Genomic DNA, 13098 nt, shown 5'->3' on the forward strand with positions numbered 1-13098 from the left:
TTTTTCTTTTGTGAGGTGCCAAGGAAATGTACCTTTTAACGTTTTAGAAGGAAATATAAAGTGAAACTTCTATTTGCTTATAGTAATTTTTGTTTTTATTGTTTTGGTTACATATAAATAATGATTTAAACCTTCTTCAGTGAGAGTTTTTGTTGTTCAACTCTCTTGTCATGCCTGTTTTTATTTAGTTAACTGACATGCCTTTTGGCCTCATTTTTTTTTTTGCAGGGAAATGCAGTAGTAAATTTATTTTTGCTGGTATGCACATGTATATTAGAAAGTTTCCTACTTTTAAGTGAGGCTTTTGATTTTTTGGGGGGCAGAGAGGTAAATTTCAGCTCGTTTAAAACAGAAAATTTTTCTGTTGTTGAAAATTGATTAGAAATTCAGTTGAAATGGGAACAGTGCTAGGTAAATGAGGAATAAAATCAGTTTTAAAAAGAGAAAAATAATGTTGAGATGCAAGAGTAGAATTTTTAAATAGAAAAGGATTGCAGAGGTTTGTAATAAACATTTGATTAATTGATTGGTTCTACCTTGTTTTATGAAATGAAAAGAAGTCCAGATATGTGGTCTGAAATCCTGCATAATTTCGAGCTAGTCACAACCATTCTGAGCCTTAGTTTCTTTATTGGTTTATTACTGACACTTTGAGTATAGCTACAGTGGTGGTTTTGTTTTTTTTTTTGATCCTCAGCCCCAGTCAAGCCTTCAGATGACTGGAGCTCCATCTTTTTTTAAAAAATGTTGTTATTATTATTATTATTTTTACAATGGTGTGTTAGTTTCTGCTTTATAACAAAATGAATCAGCTATACATATACATATATCCTCATATGCCCTCCCTCTTGCATCTCACTCCCACCGTCCCTATCCCACCCCTCAAGGTGGTCACAGAGCACCGAGCTGATCTCCCTGTGCTATGCAGCTGCTTCCCACTAGCTATCAGTTTTACATTTGATAGTGTACACATGTCCATGCCACTCTCTCACTTTGTCCCAGCTTGCCCTTCCCCCTCCCTGTGTCCTCAAGTCCATTTTCTAGTAGGTCTATGTCTTTATTCCCGTCCTGCCCCTGGGTTCTTCATGACCATTTTTTTTCTTTTTTTTTTAGATTCCATATATATGTGTAAGCATATGGAATTTGTTTTTCTCTTTCAACTTACTTCACTCTGTATGACAGACTCTAGGTCCATCCACCTCACTACAAATAACTCAATTTCGTTTCCTTTTATGGCTGAGTAATATTCCATTGTATATATGTGCCACATCTTCTTTATCCATTCATCTGTTGATGGACACTTAGGTTGCTTCCATGTCCTGGCTATTGTAAATAGAGCTGCAATGAACATTGTGGTACATGACTCTTTTTGAATTATGGTTTTCTCAGGGTGTATGCCCAGTAGTGGGATTGCTGGGTCATATGGTAGTTCTATTTTTAGTTTTTTAAGGAACCTCCATACTGTTCTCCATAGTGGCTGTATCAATTTACATTCCCACCAGCAGTGCAAGAGGGTTCCCTTTTCTCCACACCCTCTCCAGCATTTATTGTTTGTAGATTTTTTGATGATGGCCATTCTGACTGGTGTGAGGTGATATCTCATTGTAGTTTTGATTTGCATTTCTCTAATGATTAATGATGTTGAGCATCCTTTCATGTGTTTGTTGGCAATTGGTATATCTTCTTTGGAGAAATGTCTATTTATGTCTTCTGCCCATTTTTGGATTGGGTTGTTTGTTTTTTTGATATTGAGCTGCATGAGCTGCTTGTAAATTTTGGAGATTAATCCTTTGTCAGTTGCTTCATTTGCAAATATTTTCTCCCGTTCTGAGGGTTGTCTTTTCATCTTCTTTATGGTTTCCTTTGCTGTGAAAAGCTTTTAAGTTTCATTAGGTCCCATTTGTTTATTTTTGTTTTTATTTCCATTTCTCTAGGAGGTGGGTCAAAAAGGATCTTGCTGTGATTTATGTCATAGAGTGTTCTGCCTATATTTTCCTCTAAGAGTTTGATAGTGTCTGGCCTTATATTTAGGTCTTTAATCCATTCTGAGTTTATTTTTGTGTATGGTGTTAGGGAGTGTTCTAATTTCATTCTTTTACATGTAGCTGTCCAGTTTTCCCAGCACCACTTATTGAAGAGGCTGTGTTTTCTCCATTGTATATTCTTGCCTCCTTTATCAAAAATAAGGTGACCATATGTGGGTGGGTTTATCTCTGGGCTTTCTATCCTGTTCCATTGATCTATATTTCTGTTTTTGTGCCAGTACCATACTGTCTTGATTACTGTAGCTTTGTAGTATAGTCTGAAGTCAGGGAATAGATACAGTTTTAAAAGATCATCTGTATGAAGCACTGACACATACTAGGATATTAATATGTTGGTTGTATATTTTATGTGATACATATATTCCTGAGGAGCAAAATTTTAATTGACTCTTTACATAACTTTAAAATTTATTGGAGAACCTATTTAAAATAATCTTTAATGGTACCTGTTGTAAAGAAAATTGTCACTTTTTAATGTTTCAGTTGCTTAAAGCAAGGGTTCCTATAGTAAGGATTTTTGCCTTTGAGAAAAACATACATTTTCAAACCGGCCTTTGTAGTTAAGTGCTTTAAAAATGTGAACAGGGTTTAATAAGGGCCATATTACCTTTGGGGGAATGGTTTTCATCTAACACAATTGTTAAAAACCAGAAGGACGTATTCTTTAGTTACAGTGTTTCAAAGAGAAAGCCTTCCTCATGACTTCTATTTCTTGGCAAATTTTACTTCCAAATTTGTCAGTTGATGATAGAATGCAAAGAAAGGAATTATGAGGGTAAGGAGCATTAGCAGACCGAGTTTCAATAGTACACTTATTTTACTAGCTCATAGTTGTGGCTTAAATTTTTACATACTGTGTAGGTTATGAGACTACTACTGTTCTCTGAGACAAGCATGTAGGCAAGATCACCTTACGATCATGGCTTATTGTCACTGTGGTAACTAAAGTCCCCCCTTGGATTGAATTCAAAGAATTGCCTTTATGGCGAATTCTTTTCCTTAATAAAGAATCCTACTGTAGGGCTCAGTACACTTGTCCCTTGGTATCCATGAATTGGTTCCAGGACCCCCTGAGGATACCAAAATCCGGGGGTGCTGGAACCCTTAATATAAAATCACATAGTATTTGCATATAACCTGCACACATTCTCCCATATACTTTAAATCTTCTCTCGCTTATTTATAATAACTAATACAATGTAAACGCTTTGTAAATAGCTGCCAGCCCATGGCAAGTTCAAGTTTTGCTTTTTGGAACTTTCTGGAATTATTTTTTCATGGATATTTTCAGTCTGTGGTTGGCTGAATCCACAGATGCAGAACCCATAGATATGGGTTTATATATTTATATATCACTTAGCATTTAGCTTTAAAACCATATGCTATAATATACAGGTCTTGCTTGTGTATTGATTAATCTGTCCCCACATGTTTCATGTTTTTTGATGCTGTTGTAAATTTTATTGCTGTTCAAATTCATTTTCCAATTGTTCATTGCTAGTATAGAAATACAATTAAATTTTTTTTTTTTTGCGGTACGCGGGCCTCTCACTGTTGTGGCCTCTCCCGTTGTGAAGCACAGCCTCCGGACGCACAGGCCCAGTGGCCATGGCTCACGGGCCCAGACACTCCCGTGGCATGTGGGATCTTCCCGGACTGGGGCACGAACCCGCGTCCCCTGCATTGGGAGGCAGATTCTTAACCACTGCGCCACCAGGGAAGCCCCTACAATTAATTTTTATATGTTGACCTTGTATCCTATATTCTTGCTAAAACTCATTTACCAGTTCTAATAGATTTTTTTTTTTAGGATTTTTTTACATAAAAAATCATGTTGTCTGCAAAGAAGGATAGGTTCATTTCTTCATTTACAATCTGAATATCTTTTAATTTTTTTTTCTTGCTTTTTTTGTACTGACAAGAACTTCCAGTACAACATTGAATAGAAAATGTGAGAGTGAACACCCTTGCTTTGTTCCTGATCTTAGGGGTGCCTTTCCTCATGTAAGAATTATATCGGTTGTAGGTTTTTCATAGAAGGCCTTTGTCAGAATGAAGAAGTTTCCTTCTTTTCCTCATTTGATGAGAGTTTTTATCATAAATGCATGTTAGATTTTCTCAAGTACTTCTATATTTTTTGAGATGATCTTATGATTTATATCTTTTCTTCTTTAATTATGGAGAATTACATCGATTGCTTTTTGAAAGTTAAACCAACCTTAAAGTCATAGGGTGAACCCCACTTAGTCTGGTGTACTATCTTTTTTAAGGATTTTGCATCTGTGTTGATGAGAGATATTTCCTGTAGTTTTCTTTGCTTATAATGCCTTTGTCTGGCTTTGGTAACGGTGTAATGAATTAACTTGGGAAGGGTTTCCTTCTCTTCTATTTCCTGAAAGAGTTTGTATAGAAATAGTATTGTTCCTTAAATGTTTAATAGAATTCACCAGTGATGGCATCTGGGCTTAGGGTTATATTTTGGGAAGATCAGAAATTAGAAATTAAATTTTGTTTAATTGGTATAGAGCTATTCACATTTTCTTCTTGAGGCAGTTTTGGTAATTTGTAGCTTTCAAGATATTTGTCCATTTCATCTAAGTTGTTGAATGTATTGGCATAATGTTAGTTTGTAATATTCCTTTATCATCCTTTTAATGTCTGTAGGCTCTGTCCTGATGTCCCCTTGTTGCCCTGATATTAGTAATTTGTGTTTTCTTTCCTGTATCCTAATGAGGGGATTAATTTTATTGAACTTTTCAAATGACCAGCATTTGATTTAAAATTTTTTTCTACTGGTTATCCATTTTCTCATTGTTGGTTTTCTGATTTGTCATTATTTTCTCCTTCTACTTATTTTGGATGGTCTTAGCATCAACATAGATAAGTGAATCATAATACAGTCTTGAAATAGACCCATACATAGTAGCTCAATTGATTTTTGAGGATGGTGCAGAAGTTATTCAAGGGGAAAAGATAGCCTTGTCAAGAAACTGTGTGAGAAAACTAGGCATCAATATGGAAAAAAAGGAATCTAAACCCTTACCCCACAACAAAAGCAAACAAACAAAAAATACTTCAAATGATTCATAGATGTAAGTGTTAGAACCAAAACTATAGGATTTCTTGAAGGAAAAATAGGAGAAAATGTTTGTGACCTTCTGTTCTTTGAAAGATACTGTTAAGAAAATGAAAAAAGCAAGCTACAGTGTGAGAGAAAGTATTTGCAAAACTTATATCTGAAAATGACTTATATCCAAAATATACAAACAGCTCTTACAGATTTATTATAAGACAAATAGTACAATTTTTTAAAAATGGGTAAAATGTTTAGAAATGTGACAAAAAGATATATGAATGACCAGTAACACACGTGAAACAACATTCAAAAAAGGTCACCAGTGAAATTCAAATTAAATGACAGTGAGCCAACACTTTATGGCCATTAGCATGGCTAAATTTGAAAGAGTGACCATACTAAGTGTTTGACAGGCTCTAGAGCAACTGGAAGTCTCATGTATTGCTGGTGGAAATACAAAATGGCACAACCCCTTTGGAAAACAATATAGAAGTTTCTTTTCTTTCTTTTTTTAAAAAAATAAATTTATTTATTTATTTTTGGCTGCATTGGGTCTTTGTTGCTGTGCATGGGTTTTCTCTAGTTGTGGTGAGCGGGGGCTCCTCTTCATTTTGGTGCGTGGGCTTCTTATTGTTTGGCTTCTCTTGTCGTGGAGCACGGGCTCTAGGTGCATGGGCTTCAGTAGTTGTGGCATGTGGGCTCAGTAGTTGTGGCTCGTGGGCTCTAGAGTGCAGGCTCAGTAGTTGTGGTGCAGGGGCTTAGCTGCTGCTCCGCAGCATGTGGGATCTTTCCGGACCAGGGCTCAAACCCGTGTCCCCTGCATTGGCAGGCAGATTCCTAGCCACTGTCCCACCAGGGAAGTCCCTAGAAGTTTCTTATAAAGTTAAACCTACACTTTCCATATGACGCAGTAATCCCACTCCTGGATATTTACCCAGAGAAATGAAAACATATGTCCACACAAAGACTTGTACAAGAACGTTCCTAACAGCCTTATTCACATTAACTCAAAACTGGAAGTTACTCAAAGGTCCATCAATAAGCGAACGGATAAATAATTGTGGCAGTTAGAAGTAATGAGGTACTAATGCATACAACAACAGGAATGAAGCAAAAGAATCCAGACACTAGGGTCCATACTGTACGATCCTGCTTATGTGAAACTCTGTAAAAAATCAAGTTTACTATAGAGGGGTGAGTGGTTGAGACCAGGGGAGGGGGAGAATAACAGGCAAGGGGTAAAAGGGAATCTTTTGGAGTGTTGGAAATAATTCTTGATTGTGGCAGTACTTAGTTCTGTGTATTGTCAAAATTTATCAAACTGTACCCTTTAATAAGTGTATTTTATTATATGTAAAATTATACTAAAGTAAAAGAAGTTTCTTGTTTAGTGATTATCAAATCTGGTTGTACTTCAGAGTCATCTGCTAAGCTTTTTAAAGTGTACATTCTTCTACCTTATGTCATACCCAAAGAATCAATGTTTAGCATTAGGCCTGCTCATTTGAGGTTCTTAAGAGTTTCAGAGGTGATTCTGATTCTCAGTGGGACTTCAAAAATAATTTTTTTTCTTCCATGACTTTTCATTCTTAAGACTCCTAGGATCTAATAAAGTGAAATTTTAGCTATAAAAGGCATTACTGATTTTTTTCATGAATTCACATCCTGCTTTCATTAATGGCTTTTAGAAGAACTTTATATTACTTATTTTGGAAGTTTGCTATTTTTAATAGCATATGCTTACATTGTTAAAATATGAAAAATAAGAAAAATTCCCATTATATCACATTTTTGAGTATATGAAATGAGCTATTGAAATGTCCTATTTAGTCCTCCAGTCTCATACCCCTAATTACTAATGATTTGATGCATATTTTCTAGATATTTCCCTATGCTTATAGAAAAGAGATATATTCTAGTTTTATATGTTTTTAAGTAGTCATTTATATATTTAAGTAGTATGCGTTGAGTGCCTGCTCTGTGGCAGCGTTACACTAGGCCCTGAGGCTATTGAGCCAAAGAGATATCTGCTCTCCTGTGATGTTGTCAGATGGGAGGATAGATGTTGATTAAATAAAAACACAAACATATATATTAAAACTGTAGCAGGTGTTACAGAAGACAATTATAGAATATTGTAAGATTACATAGTAAAAATTAAAACCTTTTTTGACCCTTTTACCCTAGTTTGGTTCCATCCTTTGAAAAGTGTGCTTTTTCTAAAGTATTTAGTACTGCTTGGGTAGTATGAGTATTCATTTGCATGAAACAACTTGCACATGAACATCCCCATATTAAAATATTATTTTCTCCTCTCAGTGTTAGTCAGCATTCTTGTATTATTTTAAAATACAAAGAAGACTTAAATATTTAACTTAAGTGACAAAAAATTGAAAAAAGATTCACTCAGCAAATATTTGTAAGTACCTCCCTGAGTCTTGGTCTGTGATCATCATTCAGTTATATGCTATACAACATTCTGTTACTAGAACAACAATAGCAACTTGAAAGTGGCAATTTGTTCTGGCAGCATATTTTTGGTGCTGTCAGAGGAGTTATTACTGTTGGAGTGTGTCAAACACAGTGCTTTTAAAAATATGTTACACAATATACTAATTGTATTTGATATTAATAGAGAGTATGTGGGGTGGAATTTTTGTGCTCATACAAGTTTAGGAAATGGAGAGCTAAAGTTAAACATTTTTAGCTCTAGGTATTTTCAAAACTTTTAATACGTTACATTCTGAATCTTTTAAGATGGAGCTGTAGTACACAGTGACTCTCTTTCTGATCATGGAACCCTTTCCTCCTTGCCTTATAGTTCTATGAATAGATATTTAAGGAAAGAAAGAAATCTCCAGTAATATCTAAAAAAATCATAGTGGCATGTTTTAAAGATGCATGATAATTTTAATGTAAAACATTATTGTTTAAACATGATTTTTCTCTCTCGTAAGCACCAGATCTGTATTTTATATTTATATGCTGAGCTTTGGGGAATTAATTTACATATAAGGAAAGAATCATTTCTCCATTCTTGCATCCTAAACTGGGAAAGGAAAATGAAATTTATGTTTCTCTTATATTTCAGAACAAAGTAGAAGAGATGACTTAGAAGCTTTAGGTCATATGTTCATGTATTTTCTGAGAGGCAGTCTTCCTTGGCAAGGTTTAAAGGTAATTGTTTTTGTGTTTCCTTATTGAATTTCATAAATTGTTAATATATTAAGATACTGTCTTCCACGTATTTAATTTTAAAATTATGTCTCAAGATTCTTTTTCTTTCTGTTTTAGGCTGACACATTAAAAGAGAGGTATCAGAAAATTGGAGATACAAAACGAGCCACACCAATAGAAGTGTTATGTGAAAATTTTCCAGGTAATGAATAATGCTGCATGTGCTTATTATACACAGAAAACTAGAACTGTTCATTTTCATTGCTTAAGTTGATAAGTACTTTTTTCATGCTTAAAAAATATGATTCAAAAGATGTCAGCAGGACTTCCCTGGTGGCACAGTGGTTGGGAGTCCGCCTGCCAATGCAGGGGACATGGGTTTGATCCCTGGTCCAGGAAGATCCCACATGCCGTGGAGCAGCTAGGCCCATGCACCACAACTACTGAGCCTGAGCTCTGGAGCCTGCAAGCCACAACTGCTGAGCCTATGTGCCACAACTGCTGAAGCCCATGCGCCTAGAGCCCATGCTCCACAGCGAGAGAGGCCGCTGCAATGAGAAGCCCGTGCACCACGAGTGGCCCCTGCTCGCCACAGCTAGAGAGGGCCTGCATGAAGCAACAAAGACCCAACGCAGCCAAAAATAAATAAATTAATTAATTAATTAAAAAAAGGAAAAAAAAGATGTCAGCATTTGATACACAGACCACAGGGCAATGTGTATATTCACTTTTGTAAAACAGTATTAATGGAAGAAAATTCATCTTTTAATACTGTTGACCAGTACCAGCTAAAGTAATATTTTCTTCAGTAGCATACTTTTAATAAGTTGAAATATTTGCTTAGAAATACTAACTAAAGTTTTGGTATCCAATATTAGTCATTTGAGTCTCAGTGTCAAGCTCAAAGGAGGTGTATGATGTATGATTTAGTCTAGTTTTCCAAGTACAGTAAAATCTTACTAACCTTACTACTTTTAGGCTAATTTTGTATTGGGGAGCTTTATGAAGATAGATTTGCTCTCATGTAGATTTTTGGCAACTCACGTGAAATCAACAAAAATTTACTTAAGATTCCTAAGTCAATTAAGGGATAAGAATAATGTGTCCCTAATGTGTTAAAATACCTGTTGTGATTTATGCAATAACATTAAATGAGAACCAAACTTGAAGATAGAAGATGGAACTTATATCTCACTTCAGTATTTACAGGTTCTCCTGTACAGTGCTGGCATTATTATTGTAATAGTATCAGCAGCATAATCTCAGGTAGCCCTTTTTCAAGTTTGCTTTTATTATTCATTGACAGTAAACTTTAATTATGTATTTTGCTTTCTTGCTATATAACATATAGAACTGGAAGATTAAAAGAAAAAATAGATTGATAGTACTAACAGTTTAGGTGTAGGCAGATTGGCTATACCTTATTAAGAAGCTTATACAAATTTCTGCAGGAAAAATGGGGGTGTCAAAGTAAATTAGCCAGGTGATTAGCTAGAAAGTGGAATAGTGGGAGAGTCACCATGTGACTGGGTCACTGGATGCTACTTTCATGCCTGTTAGGCTATGGGTGATCCTTTTCTTATTAGCTGCCATGAACAAATTGGATCAAAAAAGGAGCTAGGTGTAACCTACCATCTCTTATAATAGTGCTTTTATGTGCTCTGATGGTTAAACACTGTTTTACTAATTGCTGACCATTTTGCTTATTGATTTTTATGGCTTTTTCTTTCTTTTACTTCTGGAAAATACGACCTTTAAAAAAATACATATCTCTAATATATTTGGGAATTATAATAGCATGCAAAGGTTTATATATTATTAAATAATTGTTACATTTATGACCAGAAATTAAGAGAAGAATTAAACTGTCCTCCTGAATCTGTTTTAGCTTTATGTTGCTAGGTCAGTTGATTAGAATACCATTTAACCAAGGTTAAGAATTTGAATCTTCTATTGGTCATTTAGCATCACTGATTCTAAAGGAAATCCAGCAAGGTAGTGCAAATGCTTTCATGTATAAATCAGTTCCTATCAGTATTTAAAATAATTTTTAAAAATATGAGCTTAGTATGGTGTTTTGTGATTAAATAATTATGCATTATTAAGTTTCTATTTCAACCTTGGATACTGTCCAAGGTTTCTATTAAAAATAATGTAAAATAAAAATTTTAGCCTTTCCTAATGAATTGAAACAAAAATAATGTTTGTTAAATCTCTGATTTATCTTTTGTCCCTATTTCCTTTCTTCCCTTCTTTCCCCCTTTTAATTTCATTGTTATTAAGTTCATAATATTTTAAATTTTAGTAGAATTTTGTTACTTTTTCATGTTTTTATAATACCCTGTGCTTTTAGATATTTATAATTTTATTATTAATGAGTATTAGAAAAGTTTAATGAGAGAAAATTTTTATTTCCGTTCTAGAAGAAATGGCAACATATCTTCGTTATGTAAGAAGGCTAGATTTTTTTGAAAAACCAGACTATGACTACCTAAGAAAACTTTTTACTGACTTGTTTGATCGAAAAGGGTATATGTTTGATTATGAATATGACTGGATTGGTAAGCAGTTGGTGAGTACTCTAGGCTATATAATAAAAATAAAAGATTATTTGTAGTACTTAACCTTCTTTTTCATAGTACAGATCCTTTATTTAAAAAGAGTTGAGAACAAATAATTTTTTATTTTGAAGTATAATTGATTTACAATATTATATTAGTTTTAGGTGTACAACAGTGATTCAGTATTTTTATAGATTATACTCCATTTAAAGTTATTACAAAATAGTAGCTATATTTTTCTGCACTGTACAGTATATCCTTATTGTTGATTTATTTCATACATAGTAGTTTGTCTCTTAATCCCATACTCCTGTCTTGCCCCTCCCCCCCTTCTTTCTCCTCACCGGTAACCACTAGTTTGTTCTCTATATGTGTAAGTCTGTTCCTATTTTGTTATATACATTTGGTTGTTTTATTTTTTAGATTCTACATATCAGTGATAACAGAGTATTTGTCTTTCTCTGTCTGAGTTATTTCACTAAGCATAGTACTCTAGGTCCATCCACATTGTTGCAGATAGCAGAATTTCATTCTTTTTTTTTATGGCTGAGTAATATTCATATATATGTGTGTGTGTGTGGGTGTGTGTATATCCATATCTATATCTGTATCATCTCCATATCTTCTTTATCCATTCGTCCGTTGGGCACTTAGTTTGCTTCCATATCTTCAATATTTTGGCTATTGTGAATAATGCTGTTATGAACATTGGGGTGCATTAGTGTTTTCGTTTTCTTTGGATGTATACCCAGCAGTGGAATTGCTGGATCATATGGTAGTTCTGCTTTTAGTTTTTTGAGGAATCTCCATACTGTTTACCATAGTGGCTGCACCAATTTAAATTCCCACCAGTAATGCACAAGGGTTCCATTTTTTCCATATCCTCACCAACACTTACTATGTCTTGTCTTTTTTATAATGGCCATTCTGACAAGTGTGAGGTGATATCTCATTATGGTTTTGATCTGCATTTCTCTGATGATTCGCAGTGTTGAGCATTTTTTAATGTACCTGTTAGCCATCTGTATGTTTTCTTTGGAAAAATATTAATCCAGGTTGTCTGCCCATTTTTTAAAGGGTCCTTTGTTTTTTTTGGTATTGTATGAGCTGTTTATAAATTTTGGATATTAACCTCTTGTAGGTTATATCATTTGCAAATATTTTTTCCCATTCAGTAGGTTGTCTTTTCATTTTGTTGATGGTTTTCTTTGCTGTGCAAAAGCTTTTAAGTTTAATTAGGTCCCATTTGTTTATTTTTGCTTTTGTTTCTCTGCCTTAAGAGATAGATCTAAAAAATATTGCTACAATTTATGTCAAAGAGTGTTCTGCTTATGTTCTCTTCTAGGAATTTTATGGTTTCATAGATAAAGGTCTTTAATCCATTTTGAGTTTATTTTTGTATATGGTGTTAGGAAATGTTCTAATCTCATTCATTTACATGTAGCTGTCCAGTTTTCCCATCACCACTTATTGAAGAGACTGTCTTTTCTTCATTGTATATTCTTGCCTCCTCTTTCATAGATTAATTGACTACAAGTGTGTGGGTTTATTTCTGGGCTGTCTGTTCTACTCCATTGACGTATGTGTCTGTTGTGCCAGTACCATGCCGATTTGATTACTGTAGCTTTGTAGTATAGTCTGGAATCAGGGAGTGTGATATGTCCAGCTTTGTTCTTTTTTTCTCAAGATTGCCTTGGCATTTCAGGGTCTTTTGTGGTTCCATATACATTTTAGGATTGAGAATAAATAGTTTTTTAAAGGGTTCATTTTATTTCTTTTTTATGGATGTTTCAGGTAGCATAATATAAAAATTATTCTTTGAATTTTGTAAAAACCGTACATTTGGAGTCTACTTTTTAGAGTGATGAGTTATTTTGAATGTTTTACTTCTGATTTAGTTCTTAATGTCAAATATACTTTTTAAAAATATAATATTCTAGTGATAACTTTTAAAAGATGAGCTAGTTTTTTTCCTTTAGTCATCTTTCAAAGCATTTGTAATTTTAAAATATGTGTTAATTATTCTAGCAGTTTTAGGTTATCTTGGAATAGACTGATACTTATATATTGGAGCATGTTTAGGTTTTTAAAACTGTACCAAGTTTTCATAGTTAAAAAAAAATTGTCTTGATCATAACTGTGGGATGGGTGTCATTACTTAAATGAAGTTATCGTTAAATTCTTTCTTTGAAGTGGTGACTTCCAGAAAATCAAATATGTATTCTCACTAGTCTTTTAT

At 34.0% G+C, this 13098-nt stretch overlaps 1 protein-coding gene across 10 annotated transcripts in view; it reads left to right on the top strand.

Annotated features, from left to right (window-relative positions):
• Window positions 1-13098, top strand: part of CSNK1G3 (casein kinase 1 gamma 3) — a 308727-nt gene that overhangs the window by 87548 nt on the left and 208081 nt on the right. For 8 of the 10 annotated variants that reach the window (XM_089909241.1, XM_089909242.1, XM_089909234.1 and 5 more), the window contains 3 exons: window positions 8213-8298; window positions 8416-8500; window positions 10722-10870. In XM_089909241.1, the coding sequence (XP_089765367.1) occupies window positions 8213-8298; window positions 8416-8500; window positions 10722-10870 (320 nt within the window). The remainder of the gene's footprint in view (window positions 1-8212; window positions 8299-8415; window positions 8501-10721; window positions 10871-13098) is intronic. The other 2 variants (XM_089909233.1, XM_089909235.1) reach the window with 1 other exon arrangement.

This window comes from Delphinapterus leucas, chromosome 3 (assembly GCF_059928025.1).
Source record: "Delphinapterus leucas isolate spDelLeu-1000000601 "Yukka" chromosome 3, BTC_Dleu_Yukka2, whole genome shotgun sequence".
Classification (NCBI taxonomy): domain Eukaryota; kingdom Metazoa; phylum Chordata; class Mammalia; order Artiodactyla; family Monodontidae; genus Delphinapterus; species Delphinapterus leucas.